Source organism: Mizuhopecten yessoensis, unplaced genomic scaffold (genome assembly GCF_002113885.1).
Source record: "Mizuhopecten yessoensis strain PY_sf001 unplaced genomic scaffold, ASM211388v2 scaffold11163, whole genome shotgun sequence".
NCBI lineage: Eukaryota > Metazoa > Mollusca > Bivalvia > Pectinida > Pectinidae > Mizuhopecten > Mizuhopecten yessoensis.
In genome coordinates this window covers 23,680-51,490 of record NW_018408911.1, presented here as the reverse complement: position 1 = coordinate 51,490, position 27,811 = coordinate 23,680, and the positions used below count along the sequence as shown (strand labels likewise).

The 27,811-nt window shown below is 35.5% G+C and overlaps 2 protein-coding genes and 1 long non-coding RNA gene across 3 annotated transcripts in view; 2 read left to right on the top strand and 1 right to left on the bottom strand.

The window, feature by feature from the left end:
* LOC110467152 (VWFA and cache domain-containing protein 1-like) overlaps positions 1 to 11,521 on the top strand; it is a 58,810-nt gene extending 47,289 nt beyond the window's left edge. The window contains exons 21-30 of the mRNA XM_021524100.1: positions 863 to 982; positions 1,400 to 1,499; positions 1,746 to 1,844; positions 2,264 to 2,329; positions 2,808 to 2,894; positions 3,507 to 3,622; positions 3,874 to 3,990; positions 4,293 to 4,438; positions 4,634 to 4,861; positions 5,197 to 11,521. Of these exons, the coding sequence (XP_021379775.1) occupies positions 863 to 982; positions 1,400 to 1,499; positions 1,746 to 1,844; positions 2,264 to 2,329; positions 2,808 to 2,894; positions 3,507 to 3,622; positions 3,874 to 3,990; positions 4,293 to 4,438; positions 4,634 to 4,861; positions 5,197 to 5,615 (1,498 nt within the window). The 3' untranslated portion in view covers positions 5,616 to 11,521. The remainder of the gene's footprint in view (positions 1 to 862; positions 983 to 1,399; positions 1,500 to 1,745; positions 1,845 to 2,263; positions 2,330 to 2,807; positions 2,895 to 3,506; positions 3,623 to 3,873; positions 3,991 to 4,292; positions 4,439 to 4,633; positions 4,862 to 5,196) is intronic.
* Positions 11,522 to 12,166: 645 nt separating this feature from the next.
* LOC110467164 lies at positions 12,167 to 19,759 on the top strand. Its single transcript, XM_021524126.1, has 4 exons — positions 12,167 to 12,247; positions 14,075 to 14,155; positions 16,723 to 16,972; positions 17,571 to 19,759. The coding sequence occupies exons 2-4, from the start codon at positions 14,117 to 14,119 to the stop codon at positions 17,756 to 17,758; spliced, it is 477 nt and encodes a 158-aa protein (XP_021379801.1). The 5' UTR covers positions 12,167 to 12,247; positions 14,075 to 14,116; the 3' UTR covers positions 17,759 to 19,759.
* A 298-nt stretch (positions 19,760 to 20,057) lies between these two features.
* On the bottom strand, positions 20,058 to 22,795 carry LOC110467165. Its single transcript, XR_002464821.1, has 2 exons — positions 22,605 to 22,795; positions 20,058 to 20,548 (listed from the first exon to the last, which is right to left on the bottom strand). It is a non-coding gene; the product is annotated as an uncharacterized LOC110467165 (long non-coding RNA).
* Between the last annotated feature and the right edge of the window lie 5,016 nt (positions 22,796 to 27,811).

Genomic DNA, 27,811 nt, shown 5'->3' with positions numbered 1-27,811 from the left:
AAAAAGGGTTGAATTGACTGAAATTTCAAAAATCTTCTTCTCAAGACCCAGATATGGTAGAATCAAATACTCTTCATAGATGGAAGGGTCTAAGGGTTTATGACCCTAGGGTCTCACGTTAACCCCCCTGGGGAAGGAGGGGGGGGGGCAAAAGTATTATGGTTTATAATGGCAAATGATACTTTGAATATTACATGTTAATAACTTGATTGGAATTATAACCTTGAGTTGACAGTTTGATACTTTGAAAATTTTGAGCCAGCCCTACCCCCAAGGGCTGTAGGGTGGGGCTCAAGGGAGTCAGTGTGCTAAATTTCTTCATGTTCCTTGTTTAGAATCAGAGGTGCTAGTTTCAAATCCTTTTTAGTCTGAAATCTGTATGCTTGATATTGAATAAGGTGGTTTTATTGTTTTTTGTCACCTTGAATAATATTTCTGTTCATGTTAAAAACGAAATCAACTCTCTGTATAAATATATCAGGTGACCGTTAAGGCCCATGGGCCTCTTGTTATTTTTATTTATTACATTAAAATTTTGAAATGGATCTTATTGAGGATTATTCCAACATTACATGTATCCATGTGTTTCTTGTGTTTTAATGATAAATTAGAATCTATGTTCGTGAACATTCAACTAAAGTGAATGATTTCATAACTTGTTGGAAAATATACTACATGTAAGATTTGCATTTTGACCCCAATATATTTTATGTTTTGAACAGATTCAACAAATTTGAATGACGTGCTAGTTGTTTACACAAATTAATTTCTGTGGGGAAAACAGTCCACTGATTTGCAGTGATGAAATTTGGAAGTATTAGAAAAACCTGCTGATATAAAAATGATATGTTGTTTGTTACAGACGTGCATCACACAACCCCACAGATCCAATTGTTGGGGTGATGGGGATGGACATTACTCTGGGATACTTCTACAAACTACTGGTGGAGAACATCCCCATGTGTCGCCATCCAACAGTCAAGTAAGTTCAAAGAAACTAAGGCCTATCTGGCCATAAATTGATTTAGTATCGATAGTTAGGCAAGCCTTTATTGTTGATCCTTGTATACAGAGAGCCCATACCCTAAATACATCTGAGAAGTAAATGTTACAATAATGATAATAATAATAATAATAATAATATACAACATTGATATAGTGCCCTATATATTTTGTAAAATTACTCTAAAGCGCTTTACAACATATGGATAATAGTAATGGTTAAAATTGTGAAAACAAAAAACAAAGGCTTACAATCACTTTTATACATTTAAGCAAGCAATATTTAATGTGCACATAATTGAACAAATAAAAGGGTGGTATTTGCATGACGTCTTTGCAAAGATTCTAAATGATTTCAATGCCTATCACATGATGATATATACTGATCTGGTTCTAGGTGTTTTGTTATGGACGACACTGGGTACCTGATCGCCCATCCGGCATTGATCGAGCCAAATGGTAAAGGTCCAGTGGAGCAGCAGCACATCACTCACCAGGTAAACACAGAATAGAATTTCAATGTATGGTGGAATTTTGAAATTTCAAAAGCCAAACGAAGTATTTCATTACATTCAAATTTAGAATACAGGAAAGGGATTCTTATTTTATCAAATTTTAAGGGGATAGGGGTGGTTATCATTTATAACCTCACTGTTCAGTTGATGAATTTCACTTCCATTGATTTGAGAGATACCTACATAAGGACAAATTTTAATTCATGATAAACTTTTATGTGGTTTTAGGAACCCTTGGTGGCCAACGACATCCTAAACCATGAACACTTTGTGAGGAAGGAACTTTGTAACCGATACAATGACCGGACAGTCCAAAGGTTCTACAAGGTAATAAATAATACACAACATTTTGGTAACATGATGGTGCGCAAAACAATACACAGCATACCTGTAACATGATGGTACATAAATCTTCAAACCCATGTTTTGTCATCTTTAAAACCATTGAGATCAATTATTTTCTATGTACTCAATAGGAAATGTTTCATACTAGAGATTGAAGATTATCTACCTTTTATTGGCTTTAAAGATCTTTTCTGTGTTGATGGGTCTTTAAGAATTCAATAAGTAGCTCCAGTTAGAATGTCTAAACTTCAGTAAAATAGATTTCAATGTAACAAAGTCACTATGATGTAACGACGTCATCTAAAATTTTACTGAAACGTAACAAACAAAAACTCAAAAAATGATGTTATAGGTTGAAAACTTTACTACAATGATATCTAAATGAGGTGTATTAATTACAGTTCAACACCAGTCTTGAGGGTGTGCTTACAAACCGAGTTCACGGAGAGCACTGCGCTCGTTATCAGGTATGGTAACTATGTATTCTCAGTTCATAAAATACAGGCCTGTCTGTTTGATTTGTTCTCTGTTAAAGACATTTAGGATATTTGAATTATGTCAGTTTTGATGTAATTTTAGAGAAAATTCAAAAATATTAATAACTAATATAGTCATAATAAAACTGGATCCACAAATAGTTTTGCCGTACATGTATATGTATCTGTTTTATTGTTCTGACCTCAAACCTTTTATATTTTAATATCCAAAAACATCTTTGAAATCGTAAATCTGTGAACAAAAGTTTCATGTTGTACGATAGGTAAAATTTGGAGTGCTATTATTTCATCCTCACTATCTTTGAGACTTGGGATACTCCATTATACAAAAAATTTACAGCAATTAAAATACGAAGCTATGTAGGGAACAGTGTCAGCCCAATTCTATTATATAAAGTGCTAGAGTTATTAAGATCATAACTTATATCATGCTTTAATGGTTTCACAGATAACGCACATTCCTGGTACCAATGCCTTCATTGCCATAGTGAACCACACCTGTGACACGGCCACTGCCTTCTGTCCTTGTAGCATGGTAAGTTGGTGTCCTTTTGGGAATATGTTATAATGCAATGCTATCCTCTACCGTCACTGTACCCAAATCGGACACTTATGGGAAAACGGCCCAAGAAACTGTCATTCAATGCAAAGAAGTACTTTTTAATGTACAATTTTTATTTTGATAATACTTTTATGACAATTTAATTGTATGTAAGCTTTATTGGCTGTTGATTATCATTACACGGACAATTCAAAGGTAAGAATAATGACAAAAACAAAAATTTCCCGATTTACGTGCCATGCGACGCTGTTTATTTGGATATCATTTTTAAAAGTCTTATTTTATCAAAACTAATGCTATTTCGGATAGGAAATTTAATCTTAACCCTGTTTGACTAAAAAGTATTTGATATTTGAAATATGTCTTCTTTTCTGCTGATATTGATTGTTTATCCTTCATTAATATTAGCCAAAATACCAAAGTGTGTCTCTTTCAGGGTACAATTACGCCAGTTCAAGAGCCTACATAACAACACCCCCCCCCCCCAAAAAAAAATCTAAATTGTCACGATCAACTTAAGAAAAGGCAGGATGTGTAATAAACAGGTTGTTGATGTGTGTGGTATAACTGATGTTTTACTTACAGTTTGACCGGCTATGCTTAAACTGCAACAGGATGGAACAGATCGAGTGTGAGTGTCCGTGTGAATGCCCACTGGCAATGAACTTCTGTACTGGTGCCTTACTCAAGGAAGAGGACATGTAAGTATCTACCCATCTCTCTACCTCAAAGAAATATATCTGTACATATTAACTAGTAAAACATAAAATCATAGATCAATTAATTCAGCAAAAACATAGTAAAAGAAATCTGTAAAAAAAATATGTGCAAAAAATACCCAGAAGAAAAGTAAAAGTGAGGGAATTGTTCAATGAAAAAAGTAAAGGTAGCATATCTGACTGCTTGTTCATGTGGAGTTTGTGGGTTACAAAGTCTGTATTTGTCTTTACAGGAACCCAAGCTGTCCCCGGTATCCAGAGCCCGAGATGTTGTTTCCACTGGATGTCGAACTAATGGAAAACCTGGAGCCCTGCCACAGGCCCTTGTGTACAGAACGCCCCAGTAAAATGTAGGTTATAGTTTTATATAGCTTCCATATGATAGGTGCACAGGCTTTGGTGATTGTGTCTATCAGCATGAAAGGTTTTAATGTATGAGTGTCTTGCATGCCCCTGTACTTGTTTTGTTAATTGATAGGTATAAATGACTCTTGTGTTTAGAAGATTATCAAGTGTGATTTAAGCTGGGGGTATCTAAAACTTCCCTCTTTAGCAGTTATTGTTTTTTCGGTGAAAAGAAATTTGATATGTTGTGTATTAATGTTGGATGGACCAATTAGATTAAACGTTACCTGGTGTATAATGATTACAGGACGTGTATTGGAGTGATGGGATGTCAGTGGTGCCAGGTGGCCGAGGATGGGTTAACTCCCCTGAAGGAATCCTACTGTGCTGACCAGCGTGTGTGTTTTGGTGGCATTGAGGGTGCTCAGACACCTTATGGTGACCAGATAAAAGGTGAGACACATTGTTGGCAGAATCTTATCGTAAATGTATATGGTGGTTGCTTTTCTTCTATTCAGATAGCAGTGTTAAACATTCTTCACAGAAACAGTTATGTTCTAGTTTTGAAGATGTCAAAAACTAAACAGAAACAAGCATATCAGATTGTGTGAAAGTGTAATTACAAAAAATTGTGATAATTTGTTTCAGCGCTGCTTTATACAGAGCCCCCTCATCCAGTGAAGAGTGCTCCGGTGGGGCCAGTGGCGGGGGGTATTATGGGATGTTTTCTGGTGCTGGCTCTGGGTGTGTACTGCTACCGACACCACATTCACCGTGATTCCCACCAGTACATCACCAGTCTCCCCGACAACCCCAATCGCATGTCCCAGTACTACGAGGCGGAGGAGGTGGAGCCTACGGACGACCCAGGCTCAGGTACAAACTTTGTTTTCCTTAATTTCTTCTTAGTAGAAAAAATACCAAAATAACAATTCTGTAGTAGTCAAGTATGCTGGGCAAATGTTTGGACATTCCTTTCCCTGTTGTCGGGTATTCTAGACAAAGTTTTTTGTAAATGATTAGAAAAATAGGATATTGAGAATTTCACAGTAAAAAATATCTTAATCCTTAGCATAGAACTGGGAGTTCCCAAGTTTAGGAGTCATTGTCCAGGCCAGGGGAACCATTATCCATACCTGTCTAGGAGTGACAAAAATCTTGAGAGGTATTTTTAAGTGTTGATCATTTACTTTGCTATTTTTGTGTTTCAGGTCATACAAATTTTGTGTTAGCAACATTTGATAACGCTGCCAGTGTGTCACCGTACCGTGTGAATACATCATATCGCCGCCCTGCTGGTGGGGACAGTGACCATGGTTACAGTACCATGACCCCACACGAGGACAGTGAACATGCCAGTCTTCCCTGCCTGGAACCTCTTATCATTGGCAAGGACCGCTATAGGCCTGGACCTTATTCAGTTGTGGCCAAAAACCCCATATTACCCCCTCCCCCAAGTAACTATAGGCGGAGTCGCAGCCCGACTCCGCCCCTTACGAGACTGTCGGGCTGCCACCAGTCCATACCTGAGCAAACATGCATACCACAGACCATTATAAATACTCCCATACCGGAGCTACCCAACAATGTCATAGCCAATGTTCAAGTTCATATGGTGGACACACACTGAAAATCAGTCTCATTAAATATGTAATTTCATTATTTAAATTAATTTATCAAGGCCAGCAAAAGTACTATAAATCGTTGTGTTTCGTAATGTGATGAAAATCTCCATGTGCCCGTATTCCTGTGGAAATGTTTCACAAAAACAGTGTCGGGGAGACAGTGTCAGGAAATGATACATTTTGATAGAATCTCATGAGTTGTGGAAAGGCTGCCTGGATCATGTGGATTAGCTGTGGGAATCGGCTAGGTGGATTGTGTTAAAGAGTAAATGTATAATGTGATTACCCTCCTGGCCCCGACATTCAATGGTTCTGACAACAGATGTGATGACAGCCTGAACCAGATTACATAAACTGAAGTTAAATAGTGTCAGGGGAGGTAACCCTTAGCCATTTAGCCCTGTGTTTGGGATGTATGACAATTGCCAGATACATAAGGTTTCACAGGATAAAATGGCAGGAATTCGCTGGAAGGGCACATAATGATCTGAGAAACTTTTCTTGAAGGCTTCAGGAAAGACTTTGAAGGCCTAAAGTAGGTTTTCCAGAACAAATGGAGTTGTGGCTAAGCTCGATGATTGGGGTTAACCGATCACTTTTCAGCTTCTGTACTCCAACCACTGTTGATAGGGTTCCATGTGTTGATTTTAATCAAAGACTTCCACAAACAAAACTGTTTATGATTTTGTGATGATGTGTTCCAGGGCTCATAACTGTTGACATTCAGGTTGTAAATTTGTAAAACCTTCAATTGGACCAAAAGTCTTGATTACAAATTTTATGGCTTAGCAGCAAAGGACAATTGAAATGTCTTCTGTCTCTGGGACAAAGTTCATTTGAAAAGGATCTCAGGAAAACTTTTAAAATTGTTATCTGGGCATATTGGTTTGTACACGATATATTGTTGAATGAAATGGCAGAAAAATCTTAATTGTTCTTACAGCAAAAAATATGTAAGTAGTTTATATAATCTTCCTCTGAATACTGAAAACTAACAGATATCAACCATTTCCTTGCAAAATCTTCCAAAATATGCATGGAATTGTCTTACGAGGGGGTCGTTATTCGTTGATTTTGCATGTTTATTTATCATGATGTGTGCAGTATCCTGTATAATCAGGTCATGTTCTTCTGTAGCAGATGGACAGTTGACTTGACAAAACAGGTCATTTTATATTTACCAAAGGTTGACAAGTAAGTTTTAGTAATGTCATGTCAGTATGGAATAGCGTTACATAGATGGCATGCCACCTTTTGTGTGGAGTGTAAAGGTTGTCTCCCCTGATCACATTTAATTCAGATATAAGATTTTAAAACCAGGTTTATGCTATTGTACCTCTGTTTACATTTACAATGGGGACAAGTTAAATTAATATTCATAAATGGTGATTGAAGGGACAGGGGATTTACAGTAGTTTACAAACTAATGAACATGATTCTATTCTACATATTTGTATCTTCATCAGCCAGATAGGATTTTAAGATGAAAATGATTTTTACTTTAATTTTAAAATTTATAAAATAGTGCTATTTTAAGTATACAAATCTATAAGTATTCTTTTTAAACAAAAGATATGCTAATTTTAAAAAATCCATGTAAAATGTTTTATTTTATTGATTGAAGGTGTTTTTCATGAGCTGATGAAGCAACAGACTTCATATCTTTTCTTCCCCTAACAAATCTACATGGGTCATGTATTTAAATCAACTTGCAAGAGTTTATTTTAGGAAAGGTTGGGATCCTGTGTAAAAGGATATGCGATATGTAAATAAATAGGGAAAGGCAGTCAAATTTAACAGTTGCTTCCCCTTCGTTTTGTATCACTATGTAAGGATGAAACTGCTGAATATTTATGCAAGTTGCTGGCGACATGATCTTATGTCTCCCTGCTCCACCTATGTATGCAAATCTCTTTCTTTGTGCAATTGTTTGGTTTCACGTTGAATAATTCATTAACATGTAATTTGTGCCTGAACTTGTGTTACCTACCTTGTGTGAATTGCCAAGTGTAGCGAGGTCGAGAAGACAGCTATTGTGAAATTGTGGCTTTATGTTGATGAGTTTTAGGGAAAGAAAGAGACGAACTTATAATCTATCAACTGCCAAATCAAAACGTACCTTTAAACCAAATATTTTATTGGTGGTTTTTTTTCATTCCATACTTTTGCATCTTGATAAATTTTTGTATTGAAGATAACTAGACTGGTATCCTTTGGAATTACAAATGTATAACGACACAATTTTGGGAGTCGACAATTCTTATGTAAAATAATCCTGCAAACATTTCTCACATGCACTAATAATGAAAGTGGATTGTTTATTTTTTCTCTGTCAAATATGTTAAAACAAGATGTTGGCATATGCCTAATTGATGGTAAAAGGCAGTTGTAAGGTACGGCTGGATAACTTCGATATAAAGACAGTTATCTCCTCGGTGGGTTATCATGTCTGTCTGTCACATAACTAGAATTATGATATAGGTCAAGTGATGAATGGATTTTTAAAGTTCCAAAGATAGTTGTTTGAATTTTTTTAATTTTATACTTGCAGATATTTACTTTCTAGTTTTATATGTTTTAGACATTTTATGAATAATCGGTGGACATCAACATTTTATTCGATACAGTCTATATTACAGTTGATGTATTATGGTAACTTGTCTTTGAAAAATTGATCAGTTTTAAAAAATGAATTAATTTAAAAAAAATCTTTTTTTTAGTCTACCTGAAACTGTTTAAAAGTTTTACTACTTAAGTTCACATACAGATATTCAATGTAATATGTTTTAATCGATTTCAGGTTATCAAAAATATTATGTACAATGTTATCAATCTAAGCTATGATTGATCACATGTAAGGTGTAACTCAGGTGTAAACCTCCACTTTAATCACACTTTTGGTCTAAAGTTAGTAAGTTCTTGCATATCTACTGCATGTGAGTACAGAGGTTTACATTGCGTAGAAGATATTTTTAAACAACCTGTTAAATTTCTAAAGTGCTGGTCTCTAGCTACTTATCGAATTGGATGTGAAATAATTTTTTACAGAATAACAAGTGTATGATATGTTGTTTTCTCAGAAGCAACAAATGTAGGTCCACTTGAGCGCCCCGTTATGTTATAACAAGAACAGAATTCTTCATCAATTGTGTCGTAAAATCGTGTGTAATGTGTGTCTATGTAACTTCACAGGTGATGTTTCAGGTCTCTTTCAATCCAAAGCAATATCTCAATTAATTTCTTTGTTGTATGATTTGAAAATTTTGATTTAAAATGTGTATCAACAAATCAATTTTATAACAGCTGTCTGTTGCCTATCATTATTTTGCCTGTCTATGCATTTGATACCCCGGAGGAGAATCTATTGGGTGGGTTCGTCTGTGATGTGAAGTAAAGTTAAAAATTCAGGATGAAATAATTTATGGTAGTCTTCTGATATTTCAGTTTGCTTTCTGTATGTAGAAAACCCCGGTATTTCATTGTATTGTGTTTGCTTTTAAAGCTTGAACAAAATCAATTATACTTTACGCTATGCATCTTATATTCAGATTTCTTTTCCAAGTAAATAGGCCAAAAACAGAGGGACAGCAAGTCTTAAGTTTATGTACAAGGAGTAGAAATATGTAAATTTTTAAAGATTTTTTTATTTTAATGTTTATATTATATCTTTTGTTAGGAAATAATGTAAAACTAGACTGTCAGTCAAACCTTGTTATACTGTCACCATTTCAAAAAAGAAAAGGCATTATAGTGGGGTTTGGAGATATTTAGATGGGGATATATAGGGACCATGAATTATTTTAGCAGTAAGGGAGGTAGCAAATGAAATGAGTGGCACTATATCGAAGTTTTACTGTTGGTAGTCTTGTCCTTGAGCCGTTTTTGTCCGTTTTCCTCCTGAACAACTATGACTTTCTGTGACCTGTGCGATACTGTCCTCACATGAGTGTGGATACGAGCTCCGCTCTCTCTGTCCCCTCCCCCGTTTGTTCCATGTATTGCTATCTACATTATGCATGTGTACATGCACATGTGTGGGTATATGAGCCCCTGTCTATCCCCAGCCCAGTTTGTTTTAATTATGTATACTATGATCAATATCAACTTTTAGCATGTGTATGTGGACTTTGTACATGTTATATGTGAAAGGTTCAGTTTTGACTACCTCAGTTTGAAAGTTTTGTAAATTTTGGCCATCAGAATTCAGCTTCATATTTATTATTGTAAAAAGTTCATGAACCACTAATCTTCTTTCTGCTCCCAATCCCATCATTAAGATCCCTCAACTCCCCTTCCACATCCTCTCTTCCTTCCATATTTCACCAACCCTCTCCTCTTTCCACCCCCCTGTTAATTCCCTTGCCACGCCCTTGTTAATTCCCTTTCCACGCCCCTGTTAATTCCCTTTCCACGCCCTTGTTAATTCCCTTTCCACGCCCTTGTTAATTCCCTTTCCACGCCCTTGTTAATTCCCTTTCCATCGCCCTTTTCAGCCAGTTCTCCTATGTACACTCATACTGTAGCTGATGTAGTGTCCCTTTTCCCTATTAATTCTCACCAGAACATGGGCCTGGTACATGGTATGTCTGTATGGGTGAATTTCACATGATTTTGAGGGATCATGAGGCAATAAGCAGATTAGAACAAATAACTAGTACTTACTTTTCTGAACAATTTATCCAAACTCTCCCCCCCCCCCCCCCTTTCCTCTTAAGCTCCCCTTATCCACACTCCCATACCGACCTCCAAACCTTCCTTCTACCCCCACCCACCCCTGCCCCGCCCTGGCCTCATTCCTTTCTGTGAATGTTTCGTCATAATCACTTACCTTGGGCTGCTCATGTGTCAAAACAAATATACCATCACATCTAACATATGTTTTAACTGGACAGCCGACACCTGGTCTTAGATGTCTACACCAAGGTGTAACGCTGTGCAATGTGTTTTATATAGAGATCTGTGTGCAGTGAACCGGTTGTTAGTGTAGATACCTTGGGTCCACCAGTGTCTCCAGTAGCAATTCACAAAACTCTGAGAGGGAAATATCTCCCTTGGGGAAAGTGAGCTCCAGACAGAAGTTTTCTGTACTGATAACCTGGACTACAGGTTATGTTTTAGTGATATAGTACATTAGAAATATATGAATATCTTAAAATTTATAGTGCTATTATGAAATTCTTAAAAAGTTTTCATATTCTGTAATTATAGAATATGATATATTTTGTATAGGATGTGAAGATAGATTATATAAGAGGAAAGCAAATGTGTTGTTTCTAGAAATTTTATTTATGAATTTCAAAATATTTCAAAAGGTCTCTGATGAAATAAAGAAATGAAGTTGATCCTATTCTAATTTGTTGGTAAAATTATTAGAGCTATGAAATGTATATTTAAGATTATATACATTAAGATAAATTATACCTTTACATCATTGAATAGAAAATATTATTTAATGTCCATTTCAAATTAGGGACCATAGCTGCTAATTACCTGTATTTTTTGTTGAAGTCTTCAAACTCTTGATCTTTTACAATTACAAAATTATTTGTAGAGTTGTTTCCCCTTAGCATTTAATGCTATTCGGGTGTAATGTTTATTTCAAATTGATTTTGTGCTCTTTTACCTGTTTTAATTTCAGGGGCTCACCGTTGGCCAATATCATGATAATCCATTATGGTACCCCCATTTATCATTTTCATTGAAGTTTCATTTTCACCCAAAGTTGTCAAAATTCAATAAAATATTAACCATGATGAGAGGATAAGGGCAAGTAGTCTTACCAAATCTTGTACAAGGCTGCTCTCCCCTTCTTCCCTATAGTTTGTTCCAAAATTGTTGTAACATTTTATATGTTGTACCAGTTGGTGCATTTTTGCATCAAAAATATTTTGTAATAAAATATGAAATATGACATAAATGGTTGTTTTCTGTTTTTGACAGTGACCGGAGAGGTTATTCTGCAAAAAAATCTCCGAAAACTGTTTTTTCCATGACAGACTTCCAGATAAGTTACACAGAGAGCGAACCCTTAAAAACCTTTCTGAAAGGTAAATCAAAAAACATCACCAAATAGGGTTAGATCTGCAAGAGGCTGCTGAAAATTATGACAGGCCAGAAGTTTTAGATTGCGTTTTTAAAATAAAATACTGTAACTGGTAGTAATACTCACAGTTGTTCTGGATTAACCAGTATACACTTTTACCTCTTTCTGTGATCTTGACATTGGTTGATCTTAGAAAGTGCAAATCTTATTTTATTTTTTATCTCTTTCTATGACCTTGGCGTTTGACACAACATAGAATGATTCAATGTCAATTACTAGCGCCGGTTGTATTATTTCCACAAAAGATGCTTGTCAAGATTAACTTTTGTTGGACAAAACGAATGATAAGTTAATCCAAGGCATCCCTACATGGGAATGTATTCTGTACAGTGGTAACATTATGAAAAATGAAGTTAGTTCCAACATGCGAATGTCTCCCGGTACGATTGACTCACTCAGACGTCTGCAATGTTTCAATTAATCATTTGTCTCATTAGCATATATACCTGTCATTTATGCTTATCATATCTTTCCTGGTAACTGTTTTTAACGGACTGCTTACACCGAGTCGTTTGAGGAAGTACTTCTAGACTGGTAGGTTAAAACATTTCTTACAGCTTCATTTGATCACCATTTATTTTGAAATTGTAATTTAATTCAAAACTCTGATTGAGATATTTATTCATAGTGCCATAAGTCACCGTACTGGACGCATGTTATGTACGCTTTCTTCCTTAACTTGATGTACAATACACAGGCCATGCTATCGCTTTATGAACAGCCTATTAAAATCATCTACATGATTTACATAATTTGTAAATGATATGCTAATAAGGACAGTTAGTGACAGTCTCCTGTACATACAAATCATATATGGGTATTGATCGATTCTTGTTATAAACATAATTCATCTGAAAGGGATTGAAAAATCTGTCATTGTCTTGTGAATAATACAATCGGACATGATAAGCTGTCCAAAGTGAAATGGAGGACGATACAAAGCCAGCGGAAATGGTGGAACACAATAGCAGATTTATTTTGACAAGGTCAGGAAACAGTCGAACTAACAATGGCAAAATTAATTTCATTTGACAAGGTCAAGGTCATTAGAAAGGTCACAGCACCGTGATGACTATTGATATACATGGTCAAGAACATCCAAAATGTCAAAAACTTTGTCATCAATATACTGACAAGGTCAAGGACACTGGAACTAAAAGGGTCAGATAGCATAGCCAGCACTATGGTACAAGGTCAAGGTCAGATAACATAGCCAGCAATATGTTACGAGGTCAAGGTTCAGATAGCATAGCCAGCAATATGTTACGAGGTCAAGGTCAGATAACATAGTCAGCAATATATTACGAGGTCACGGTCAGATAACATAGCCAGCAATATGTTACAAGGTCAAGGTCAGATAACATAGCCAGCAATATGTTACAAGGTCAAGGTCAGATAACATAGCCAGCAATATGTTACAAGGTCAAGGTCAGGTAACATAGCCAGCAATATGTTACAAGGTCAGATAGCATAGCCAGCAATATGTTACAAGGTCAAGGTCAGATAACATAGCTAGCAATATGTTACAAGGTCAAGGCCAGATAACATAACCATCAATATGTTACAAGGTCAAGGTCAGATAGCAAAGCCAGCACTATGTTACAAGGTCAAGGTCAGATAACATAGCCAGCAATATGTTACAAGGTCAAGGTCAGATAACATAGCCAGCAATATGTTACAAGGTCAATGATATCTGAAATCGCGTACATTGATATGTCGACAAGGTCAAGATCGTCTAAAAGGTAAGAAAACATTCAATCGACATCGGAAAAGTCGTCTATGTGGACATTTAATAACGGTAAGGTCAAGGTAAATTACCATCTATAAATAGCCATTTCCAGGACAAGGTCAGTGTCATTGGAACTGTTTTGTCTGCACCATAAGAAAAGAACTTACGATGTACCTAGAAATATAACCAATAAACAAGGTACATGTCACATATATTTGGACGACGGTACAAAATTCAAAATTCAAAACATTGTTGACAAACAGGTAGTGATAACATGGTGTTAACTGCAGTGTACAGACCAACATAGCGTGCATTGGTGAAATGACATTTTATTTTATTTTTTTTTGTTAACATATATAAGATAAATTATATACTCAATGAGATATCACTCTTGTATTTCAAATTTTATGAAATTCTTGATCGACATTGCTCCTTGAATAAATGTTATATTTATTGGCTTGCAATATTCAGATATTCATGGCACTGGCTGGCGGGTCAAAGGGGACCACAATGGGTTAAAGCATGTTATATATTCGAAGGTCATTTGCAATATAAATATTGTATTTAAGTGTATTTAAAATACATGTTTTGCAATACCTGTATAATTAACACTTTCTCTGGGCTTATTTCAGTTTGTTTGGCTACTGGGAAGAATCGGACAACAGTACGTCTAGATGTTTCACTATGATTTAATATTTATATTAGCTCTTAGTGTAAGTATAAAAAATCCACTCTTAGCATGAATATACCTTTCCCAGCCGTAGTGTAAGTATATATCATATCTACTCTTAGCTTGAGTATAACTTTATCAGCCGTAGTGTAAGTATAACATTTCTCCTCTTAGCTTGACTATAACTTTACAAGACGTGGTGTAAGTATAACATATCTCCTTTTAGCTTGTGTATCACTTTACCAGCCGTAGTGTAAGTATAACATATCTCCTCTTAGCTTGACTATAACTTTACAAGCCGTGGTGTAAGTATAACATATCTCCTCTTAGCTTGAGTATAACTTTATCAGCCGTAGTGTAAGTATAACATATCCCCCCTTAGATTGAGTATAACTTCACCAGCCGTAGTGTCAGTAAACCTTTACCATTCTTAGCATGAGAATAACTTTACCAGCCGTAGGGTCAGTAAACATTTACCATTCTTAGCATCAGTATATTTTTCCCAGCCGTATTGTCAGTAAACATTTACCATTTTTAGCATTATTATAACTTTACCAGCCGTATTGTCAGAAAACATTTCCCATTCTTACCATCAGTATAATTTTACCAGCTGTAATGTCAGTAAACATTTCCCATTTTTAGCATCAGTATAACTTTACCAGCCGTATTGTCAGTAAACATTTCCCATTCTTAGCATTAGTATTACTTTATCAGCCGTAGTGTCAGTTAAACATTTACCATTCTTAGCATGAGAATAACTTTACCAGCCGTAGGGTCAGTAAACATTTACCATTCTTAGCATTGGTATACTTTCCCCAGCCGTAGTGTCAGTAAACATTTCCCATTCTTAGCATTGGTATAATTTTCCCAGCCGTAGTGTAAGTAAACATTTCCCATTCTTAGCATTGTTATTACTTTCCCAGCCGTAGTGTAAGTAACCATTTACCATTTTTAGCATCAGTATAATTTTACCAGCTGTAATGTCAGTAAACATTTACCATTCTAAGCATGAGTATATCTTTCCCAGCCGTAGTGTAAGTAACCATTTACCATTTTTAGCATTAGTATTACTTTATCAGCCGTAGTGTAAGTATAACATACCGCGTCTTAGCTTGACTATAACTTAACAAGCCGTGGTGTAAGTATAACATATCCACCCTTAGCATGAGTAAAACTTACCCAGCCGTAGTGTCAGTAAACATTTCCCATTTTTAGCATTAGTATTACTTTATCAGCCGTAGTGTAAGTATAAAATATCTCCTCTTAGCTTGAGTATACCTTCCCCAGCCGTAGTGTAAGTATATATCATATCCCCTCTTAGCTTGATTATAACTTTACAAGCCGTGGGGTAAGTATAACATATCTCCTTTTAGCTTGAGTATAACTTTATCAGCCGTAGTGTCAGTTAAACATTTCCCATTTTTAGCATTAGTATTACTTTATCAGCCGTAGTGTAAGTATAATATATCCCCTCTTAGCTTGAGTATAACTTTATCAGCCGTAGTGTAAGTATAACATACCGCGTCTTAGCTTGACTATAACTTTCCAAGCCGTGGTGTAAGTATAACATATATCCTCTTAGCTTGAGTATACTTTTCCCAGCCATAGTGTCAGTAAACATTTATCATTCTTAGCATTAGTATTACTTTATCAGCCGTAGTGTCAGTTAAACATTTACCATTCTTAGCATTGGTATAACTTTCCCAGCCGTAGTGTAAGTAAACATTTCCCATTCTTAGCATTGGTATAACTTCCCCAGCCGTAGTGTAAGTAAAACATATCCACCCTTAGCTTGAGTATAACTTTGCCAGCCGTAGTGTAAGTATAACATATCTCCTCTTAGATTGAGTATAACTTCACCAGCCGTAGTGTCAGTAAACATTTATCATTCTTAGCATTAGTATTACTTTATCAGCCGTAGTGTCAGTTAAACATTTCCCATTTTTAGCATCAGTATAACTTTCCCAGCAGTAGTGTCAGTAAACATTTGCCATTTTTAGCATTAGTATTACTTTATCAGCCGTAGTGTCAGTTAAACATTTACCATTCTTAGCATTGGTATACTTTCCCCAGCCGTAGTGTAGGTATATATCATATCTACTCTTAGCTTGACTATAACTTTACAAGACGTGGTGTAAGTATAACATATCCCCTCTTAGCTTGAGTATATCTTTCCCAGCCGTAGTGTGAGTATAACATATCTCCTCTTAGATTGAGTATAACTTCACCAGCCGTAGTGTCAGTAAACATTTACCATTCTTATACAATTCGTATTGCTTGTTTAAATTTCCATTCTAAGCTTTAATTTCCGTTTACCATTCGTATTGCTAGTAAAAATGTACCACTCTTTCCATTAGTATAACTTTAAAATTCGTAATGTTAGTATAAATTTTACATTCTTATTATTAGAACAACTTTACCAGTCGTAGTGTCACTAGGGCTATAACTTTTCATCTCTAGGCATCAGGATAACATTTCCACTCTAACTATAAATATAACTTTACCACTTTACCACATTGAAGCAATTTTCCCGGTGTAAAATATCCACGAGTGATTCGGCGGAACTCAATATTCATATCATTGACTAAACACTTTATCTTATATTAATAGCTTCCGGTTTCTTTCGCAACGCATAATGGACCAATCGACGCTAGACTATTACAAGAAGATGGCCTCATATTGGCTGATTCCAGTGGTCACGTGACGGTGTACGAAGGAAGTGGTTTCGAGGAAGTGGAGTCAGAAGTGGGGACAAAGAACAATTTTGAATCTGGAAGTGTCACTAATACAACTTTTACGGATCTCGAAGGATTTAAAAACGACTGGAAAAACAATTACACAAGCATTTCTGTTATATCCGGTGCGTAACCAAGCCAATCAAGAATATGAAATGTGAACTTCTTAAATTTATTAAAATTAGAAGTAGGCTATCCGTATCACACAAGTCTATCAATTTACAATTTTATGCTCGGTTCATGACGAAGAAACTTTAACATGTTTGTATGTTAAACTGTTGCACAAATACCTGAATACTGTTTAGGTACTTCTATTTAATTACCTCTATCTTAACCGATAATTATCACGTGGTACATGTTTGGAACTCTCCGTACGTGACTGCCCTGAGATTAGTAATGTTTCACGAGTGTGAAGTCTGAAACATGATTAACCAAGGGAAATAAAAAAAAAACATGTTTCCCTATCACCAAGTTGTATACCAAATAATAACACAACGAAAATCAGATGATCAGGATTACGCGCCATTATTGTCGTCTGCTTCAGTCACTCGGAATTTATTTGTGTTGCCTTTGGCTCATTTTTTTTTTAGAAAGGCTCATGGATACTCGAGTGGGAGAGAGCCAAACGTGACGTTTCATTTCCCTATCATGTGATCAACTTAATCCAATCAGATACGCTGTAATTTAGAAGAGATGTAATTTTATTGTTACTCTATATTACAGGTGATTCCGATGTAGCGTCAACTCCGCCCTCTATCATCGTTGCTGTCGTTATCCTAGTTGTTGCGCTAATCTGTGGTGCTGTCGTCGTTATCAAACTCTTGTATGATCGTTACTTCAAACAAAACACCCGAAAAGACCCAGCGGATTACGATAGCGACGAATATTCTGTAATGATGACCTGGGATTAGCGGTCACGTGATATGTGATGAGAGGAAGTCATTGCCTGTGATATATTACGGAAGCCTATACGAGTCACAATTTAATAACTAAGTCGTTATAACGAAAATCACATCAAAAAGTCGTTATAACAACATAATGTTTCTTTTTAAATACCATACAACTTTCGTATACTATATATAAACACAGTGGATTTTTTCAGTTCAGACATGGTTTCAGAATACACCTTACATAAAACCAGTGTAAAAATCGGATTAGTAAAGTAACACATGTTATACGCGTCCGGAGATTAACGGATTGTCATTGTAACATATTATATATTATCATAAGCTCTAATGTTGCTTTTTTCTATCTCTCAATAATTACAAGGGTTTGATAAATATGTTGGATCATTGAATTAAATTTTTGTTTTAACTGACAGATAAACTTTTACTTAAAACGGGGTTTATAAAACGATGTTGTACGAGTGGGTTTTATGTGGTTATTTGTAATATAGAAGATGTCTAGAGGATATACCAGTCTTTATGAGTACATAATTTAACTATGAAATAAATCATGTCCAATTCTTTCTTTTTTATTATTACTATACAATTTCACAAGAAAGAAATCTGAGGACTGTTTTGCATTGTTGAAATGGAGCTTACATACTATGGGTCCCATAATGCTCAGATCAATGTCCCGGTCAATCACTTAGTTAACCTGGCACCAGTGTCACCAGCGTTCCCTACTTAGAAAACTTCATTAACTTTCTTTTATTTTCGTTTCTTTTTAACATTAGAAAGCTATGTTTCTCATCTTTTGAAAATTCCTTCTTTACCAAATGTTTTCCTACACTATTTCAAGATTTCAGGAAATCCGAGACGTACAAAGGGGCAATAACTTTGTTCATAACCAATATAGCCTTTACACGTGCTCAGCTACATCTTACACGTGCTCAGCTACATCTTACACGTGCAGAAGTTCATCTGAAAGTGATAACTCCTGTCCTGTTTCAAGCAGAGAAAATAGGCATGTAGGTATGATATACCGAGGTACACAAAGGGAGATGACTCATAAATAATCATGAAATAGTTCATGCATTACAAGGTAACACCGATTCGGATAGATGATATCACTTATCATAGTAGAGCAAAGTAACAAGAATGTGCTTGTTTCTTACCTATTATTTATTGTCCATCTGTTCGTTCGTAGACCCCATCTTGTCCGGAAAACTTCCACCCAACTTTGGTTTAAACATAACTCCTGTCGTATATATATAGATCTGGCGTACTGATCCCATGTTTTTTGATAGAGTGATTGACTTTTGTTATTTTGAGAATTGCAAATCTTCTTCAGACAGCTTGTTAGCCTACATTTCTTTTCGTTGAGCGCTCAAACATACGGCTAAGGAGTATCGATTATAGCAAAAATGATGAAAAAGGAAGCGGCGTCGAACAAAATGAATTGGACATTTTCTCATCTGAAAAAAAGTCGAAAGAAATGGAAAGCACAAAGCACTGAGGGCGTGCACGCGATAAGGAGTGATGACGACTTAGATAATTAAATCAACGCCAAAAGAACATTGAATTGCCTTATTCAACGTGTGATTTTATTGAATGTCGTTTTTGTTTGTTTTTGTTCTTGGAACTTGTATTTCGGATATTCTTCCAAATTAGTAACTTAATTTTTGCTTAATATTTCAGTGACTATGAAAAGTTTTCAGATATCAGAAAATCGATTTACACCGTTATCTACTTAAAACACAGGAACTCAAAACCATGGTTTAAGTCGGTCAACTGATTCATTATGATTGGTTGGGTAACTTATTTCTGACAAGACCAGCGTCACAGATAAACCCTATATCTCCATAAAAACAAACAAAATTTGATATTGTTGGCAATATTTTAATATACGAGGTTAATTCAGCACCATCGATAATAGCAGTATTGACAGCCTATAACAATACAAACAACAACATAATAAATATGTATATACACTGGATAAAACACCTGGAGTTAAAATTAAAACATAATCATCATCATGAGATAATAATTTACATTTAAAATGTATAAACATATATGTTTCTAGTATTGAAATAAATGTACAACTAGCCCTTAAGTATTTAGTAAGCTACAAAGGCCCATTTGTGATGTATGACTGTAGATCAAGCGTTCGTGATATTGGGCCTTGTTCTGTGAAATTGACATTTATTTATAGCAATTACGAACGTTTATTTTGAACAATTATTTTGAAAACTTAACACATACAAATAAAACATCGATAATTGTTTTTTTCGCCATACGATTGCATATCTTTATCTATGCTTGTTGTAAAATATTATGTTTCAATTCAAGAATGCTTTATTTTGCTCAATGAAGAATCTTTGTCATTCCTTTACGTGGTCCCCGTTCCATCACTAGATGTCGCTGATATTTCACCACTATTTGTCGCTGACATCCTACCACTAGATGTCGCTGATGTTCTATCACGAGACGTCTCTGGTCGCATTCTATGACGCGACATCATGGCCTCTGCGAAGCTTTGTATGACAAGTTTCGTGGCCTGAATGCTCTTCCTCTGGACGTACTTTGCGAACATATTCCTGACACCTAATGTCACTTTGCGCCTCTGTTTGAGCGTGTATTTGTACGTTTTATTGTCTTTGTGCTTCCGGATTCGATGGTCGATTTCTCTAAGTTTGTTGTCTAATTTCAATAGTTGAGTCCTGCCATACATTTCGGCTCTAGCGATTTTCTGGATTTTGTCCAAGGACTCGGGCGAAACATCGTTCGATAGCTCCATGGCTAGAGTTTATTGTTTACCTAAATGAAAATAAAATACAAATTACGATTTTCCAGACTAACAAATTGAATCTATCGATGTTTATATCGCATAACTCCGTCTAAGTACGAAGTGGTTGTATGTATATAAAAGTGTCATATTTTTGTCAAATGCAAAACACATTTCTTTTTTAAAAATTATTTTAGGTTATTTGATAGTGTTTAGTGTCTTGATCTTTGCTAAAAAAAAATGTTTGTCTCTTGTCTTCATTTTCATCCTATAGACAAGTTATGTTTGTATTTGAGATAATGAGATTTAATCATTCAGCTATTAAATCTGTTTATCAATTAATTAAGTACAACTTGATGATTGTAGCTGTCCATCCAGTCTGTGCTACTTGGTCTGTCTGAAAGATTATCGCCCTTTCTGTTGTTTCACTTTGCTATTTTGCAGAAAAGTGTATTGATTTCACAACTTTAAAAGTAAATTTCTTCTTGTTGCCACTGTGCGATTTGCAGATGAGTTCCCTCCCTTTGCTGCCTCTGCTGTTTTATCCATTCTGCTTCGATGCTTTTAGTTAGTCGTTATGCTTGTAAAATATGTATGTTAATATCATTTGTATGCGCTATTTGTGTTGCTTTGCTTTTATTTTGTGTAAATTGTATGTGCTCCTTATAATACATCGTTTTATTTCTTGTAATTTCAATTCAAATCTGGTTTGTATGTATATGCTTGTTTTTATTTATATGCGCTGTAATTATGTAATTTGTTGAAGGCATTGTTTGATAAGTTTTTCAAGAATGTTTTAAGTTATGTAGGAATTTGTAATTAACCATGATCATCAAGGATTGAGCACTGTAGCCACCTTGTTTTGACTGTTTGCCTAAATTTTTTACCCGAATGTATGTTCATTTTGGAACTACACTACCTATCTTTAATATGTTTAACACTGTGTGTATTTTAACAGTGTCATATATTTGCATATTTGTTATGTTTTATATAATGCTACCCCCGTTTTTATTCGTTATATTGTCGGTTGTAAAAGCCTTCCATGCATAGGCTTGTGATGCTCTGTTTAACCATGTACCGACTTTAAATAAAATGTACTTGACTTGACTTTTGTATCTGCGTCCGTTCTTTAAAAAATTCCTAAACATCCCTATGTATGACGCAAAGGCATTCGTCTAATTCCAATGACTATATAAATTGTATATAAATAGTATATTTCACCCGCGGGCATTTAATGAAAGGCTGCTAGGCCATAATAAAAGATGCAAAAACTGTTGTTATCAATGATATAATTAATACCCACAGGCATTTATTGAGTATTCTTTATAAGTCATGATCACTTTGCACAGGGGCATACAAACCAAATACCTCACCTAAGTTCCTTATTTACCCCTCAAACGACTAATAACAATAGGCACGAATAGGCCAAGGCATACGTTTCTGTAAATTCATTCACACGTCCCTGGGTTATATAGTAATCGTATGAAATGTATCAAAATACAACGCATATATTGTTTTTCAGTTGTACGCTCATATAAAACCTATACATTACAATTATGAGTTTAAATTGTTTTATTTCTATAAGTATACGCCTCAAGTAAAATTTATGGAAAACATGTTTATAGCATGCCACAGATGTATTTGTATATGATAATGATGACTGTAAACATCTGTTGGTATATAAAATTGCTATAATGTTTAAAAAATAAAATTCAGATGTACATGTATATGGAATATATTTGTAAATGAGGGAGAAACAGAGAAAACCGTACACGTATCTGGTCCGTGTGGTTACTCTTTATAGATACTTGTCTTTCAATGATTAAAAAAGGAATTGGTTGTTCATTTGAAAATTTCAGTTCATATAATTATAATTGATAAGAGTCTTTAAAGAAGCGATCACAATGTCCAAACTAGGCCAGGTTTTTACACTTTCCTGCCAATTGTTATGAATGCCAACGGTGAGCTCGTGAAACCACGGACTTAGATAACGGTCTAATCTAATTCCGTGGTGAAACCACAGATATTGAAAATATAGAATTATTCATTCATTGAGATATAACAAAATATAATCAAATATTTACAAACCTGCAGTGTTTTCCTAAGGTGTAAGCGTCTTCCAAAGTTGTAACCTCGCTACTGCGTTATATCCAATATGGCGTCCACTCAGAATCAAAACATGTATGTACGAGCAGGTCCGAGTGTAAACATGCTTAGGGTAATACCACGGCCCATTTATTATGTAACGGTATTTGACAGATGTTGACGTTACCAGAACAATGTTTAGCCGGCGCGGTCTGAATAGGTTACCATGGTGATTAGTACCTGCGGTGATAAGTGACCAGGTGAGTGACCGCTCACCTGTATGTATATATAATTATCTGTTCTGTGTGAAATACCCCGAGCCTTAATCACACCAGAATTTGATACATTGTCATTGTAACACATGTCGTTTGTCAAGGGTCTAAAATACAATTAATAAACCGTAACATGTCCATTTCAATTAAAGTTCAACAATTTTTATTTATTTAATAATCAAAAAGTTAGAACTTAACTTATATTAGTTAAAAGACTTTGAATATAAGTGACGTTCAACATTTTCAGGCAGTATATCTTATTGATTACGGTAAAGAGACATTTCATTTGAAGAGTTATTGTTGTTAAAATTTCTTTACGGTAAAAACACCATTTATTTGGAAAGGCATTCGGTGATTTTCCACGTTTCCACATGATTTGTTAAGTAAATTTGAAGGCTTTGGTATATATGGTCCACTTATCAATTTCCATTTCCTGATTCCAAAACGTGTTTGATTTGTAGATTTTTGACCTTTTGACTAAATCAACTCTCCACGTACTGATTGGACATTATCTATTTTGTTGAAAATTGTTTCGTAATTAACACAAAGTAACAAGCAGTTAAAGAAATAATTAACACATAATAGTGTGAGAATAGTTTTGATGGTATATTCACTCCTGGATTTAAAACCTACAGGAGTTTAGACCAACTTTGATTTACAACTATCTGGCCCCTAGTGTCACTGATGAGTCCTAGAAAAAACAAAACAGCTGTATGAGGCAGTGTAATTTATTTCTGGCATCCAAACTTTTAAAAGTGCAACTATCACACACTATAGACTCTACATCAATTACATACCTAGATTTTACTTACATGACCAACAGGGAAGACTTTATCATAGGCTGTAAAATAAGCATGAGATGTAATTTTTCTATCACCAACTTTCCCTTTCCTGATAGTAACACCCTTGTTTTCCCAACCTTCGGTGTTAACTTGTCATAGTAGCTTGTATTCAAAGTCTTGTTCCTAATATCACGATTTCCATGATCGTTGTTGATCAATAATAGACAAACAGAAGGTTTTGAGATAAATAGCTTTATGATGACTAATAGCACTGGGATCTCATTAAACAAAGAAAACTTATAAAACGTGAGTATTTGTTTTAGATTGTGGTCACAGTTGGTCTCATTAATATCAGATCACAGTTTTTGTAATATTTGATAGGAACTAACTTTAATAAGATACTAAAACACGAGATTTCATTATTATTGTAATATTATACAGTTGTATATGAAATTAGAGGTGATAAACAGCTTCTCATACATGAATAGTCATATGAAATAATGGTTTGTATTGACAGGTTCATTTTAATGTGCTCTGAAACTAATGCAAGAATAAGTGCAATGTTGTTATTGTAGATCCCAGCAGTGACATTTAAGACATTTCCTCTCGTCGACGGTTACTAAATAAGAGGCTCACTTAGCTTGTATCACGCATTTGTTTATTGTATTACCTTGTCAAGAGATAACATTTGATATGCTGAAGGTTAAGAAGTTAAAATGTCTCAACCAATAAGACGACAGATGGCCAACTTTGATTGTTAATTGGTCCAAAAATAACAAAACTTGGTCAGGATTATTATTGGAACGTTTGTATAATGTTTGACAAGAGCGGCCTGATGACAAATCAAAAGATTCTTAATTTTTAAAAACTGTACATGTACATAATACAAGTGCTATACACATTCCTTAACGGGTCGGGTCACTGTACAAAATATTTCACTAGTTGATGCTTGAAGGCGACTTAATCTCATTACCTGAAAATGGATATACTAGAAAAGTCTGACATATCAAGTGTTTAATTTTCTTAATCTTTTCTTTGTATGTTGATTGGTCTTATGTCCTATTTTTAATCTGAAAGAAATGTAACAGACATAAACCATCGTTATACGCATATCTATGTGGGCTTTTTCTAATGTAGTGATTGGAGTCATAAAGTAGAACGTTGCATTGTTCAGGGTGAATAGTTGAGTACTATTGTCAAATATAATATAATATAATACTTACTGTAACAAAAGTTGTTTGCAGAAATAACCAGTGTTTTATACCAAAGGCAATAGTCTTCAAACTTGTGAATACGTCACATGGAACACTTTAAATGACATATTTTGGGTTATTGAGTTAAAATTATAATTCTATATACAAATTAAGTAACTAGCATGTTTTTGTTTTGTCTCCAACTAATCACATACAAATTATAGGATATTTAGTATACCTCTGATTTGTGACCGTCTAGTATTGTTTGACTGCTGGGGAATCTAGTAATTTCCTTGTCGTTTATTAGCCGCCGTATCAGCCCCGTGTGAAATATCAATTAAGTTGACCCGAACCGTTAAGGAATGCTAATATCAGCAAGATTAATACATGACATACATATATTTTTGTATTCATATTAGTAGGCAAGCATTTCCTACGTCTTTCCTGTTATACCATTGCACAACGGGTTCTACTCAAGGTATGATTGTATTGTAAGACTTATGTAACAGTAATACTGTCTATACTAATGCTGTATAATTTATAGTGTGATGCTTGTAATACTGTTTATTGCAATGCTGTATGATTGCTTAGTACGAGAAGTGTATTACTGTCTATACTTTTATATGATAATGTAGTTTCAGGAGTGTAAATATGTCTGTTATATCAATGTGTGATGTAATGTATGATAAGTGTTATACTGTCTATCATCATAATTATCACCGTATAATGACTGTAATAGTACCTATTATTATCATTGTGTTGTGTTTATAGTACTTTATGGTATGATGTGGGTACTATTATTATTCTCTGATGTGTGTGTCTGTCCATGTGCATGTGTGTATCACTATGTAAGGGTGTGACCATGATTGTGAATGCATTTTCTTCTCTTTCAATAGTGTTGAATTGTACGTGTATTGTTCGTTATTTCTATAACTCTTCATTTCTGGAGGAATTAAAGGAAATAATAACGGTGCTGCATATACACAGACATGTTTTTAATATATATATATAAATATATATGGGGCAAAGAAGTAATTCCAACAGTGTGGACAAGTTTAGGTTGTCAAATTTTCGGAGCGATCCGCTCCTTTGTCAAGACACAGTGAAACAGAACAGTTACATGTACATATACATCATATTACAAGAAGATAGAACTGCTATACTATAATTGAAAATATAGCTATTGTATATACAGCAGCATACCTTTGATATATATATATGCACAGCAATACATTCGAAGATTTGAATCTGGTTTAGATTTTAACTAATGAAATTGTTCGAGGCAAATACTGGTATAAGACACGAGCAACCACAACACTGACCTCATCGAAGTCAGCAAGATACTCAGAGTCTAGTTTGAAAAAAAGTTTCAGCGTTTGAAGAGGAAGTTGCTTAACTTTGAGATGTTTTGACAACACACATATACTGTTTCCATTAAGATATATGCTGGACTCCAAAGACAGTTTAATAAAGAAACTGCATCACTGTTTTAAATGTGTGGAATGCAAATAAGCTCACTAACGAGAGTCTTGACAGTTTTAAAACAGCTGCGGGGATTGCAGCAGCTAGAAGTCAATATAATAAGCCAGAAGGATTGTTTTGTCATGACTTCAGAGGAAGAGGGAGTCCATTTTAACCCAGGTAGCTATTCCGCACAGTTCTATAATAGTTATCCCGGACTAGGTTCATGTTTTCCACGGACTGATGTACCAATGAAACGAGATGAGGGTTCACTATGAGGTCTTTCATCAAACAATTCTTAAGACAAGTGTTGTATATTCCGGATTTAGGTCAGGTTCCGGGTCCCTCCATATTGTGTACATGCGTAGTAATATGTTCAAGCAATAAAGGTAGTTCCGGTAATGGCGTTTACTGTGTGAGGTTGTGTTTGATGCCCATGGACCTTTTGTGTGGCAAATACACAACATTGGCGACGAGGTATGGAAAAATAACCACGCAAAGCAATCAAGGAGGTAACGGAGAGGTATTACATCGATTTAAAATGAACTGACGAGGTAGATATAGTGTATAAAGTCTGTCGTTTGAAACGGTCAATTCCGACCACGTGGTTGTGTGCGATTGACACGTTCGGTGCAAATTTGACTTTGAATAGTATTCCCCGTTAGATAAATCATAAAAGGATGGCAGGTCGTGTGATCGGCAAGATAGACTCTTTCGACGAGACCGTTGAAACTTGGGATGCCTATAGTGAGCGGCTAGGGCAATATTTTCTTGCAAATGCCGTGGAAGATGACTTGAAAACCCCCGCGTTACTTAGCCTTATCGGTGGGCGCACATACGGTACACTGCGTGACCACACGGCACCAGACAAACCGGCAACCAAAACGTACCAGCAACTGGTCGAGATATTGAAGACACATCTCTCCCCACGTCCGTTAGTGATCGCTGAACGCTTTCGGTTTCATAAGCACGACCAGAAGGAGGGAGAGACAGTACGGGATTATGTGGCACAGATCATAAAGCTTTCAGAACATTGTGCATTCGGGGATACACTGCAGAAGACTTTATGCGATCGTCTCGTATGTGGGTTACTAAATGACAGCATACAGAAGAAGTTACTGTCTGTGAGGGAACTCAATTATCAGAATGCGGTAGACATCGCGATCGCCATAGAAACCGCCAATCGAGATGCGGTCGAACTAGGAAGGCACAAATCGGTGCCGGTTCATAAGGTACAGGCTGCCCACGGCCAATCGCGCGACTATCAACCAGGTAAAAAGGGTACACATAATTATAAGTCAGCCCCAACCCCACGAAAACCATGTTTGCGGTGTACCAAGACAAGTCATGACGAGTGGAACTGTGGATGTGGCGAAATTGGGCACATTTTGAAGGCATGTTTGCAGGCGAAAAGTAATAGGGGTAGGAATTCGAAGGTACATGCGCTTGACCACGACGAGCACGACAATCATGACGATAAGTTAATCGCAAGCCTCGGTATT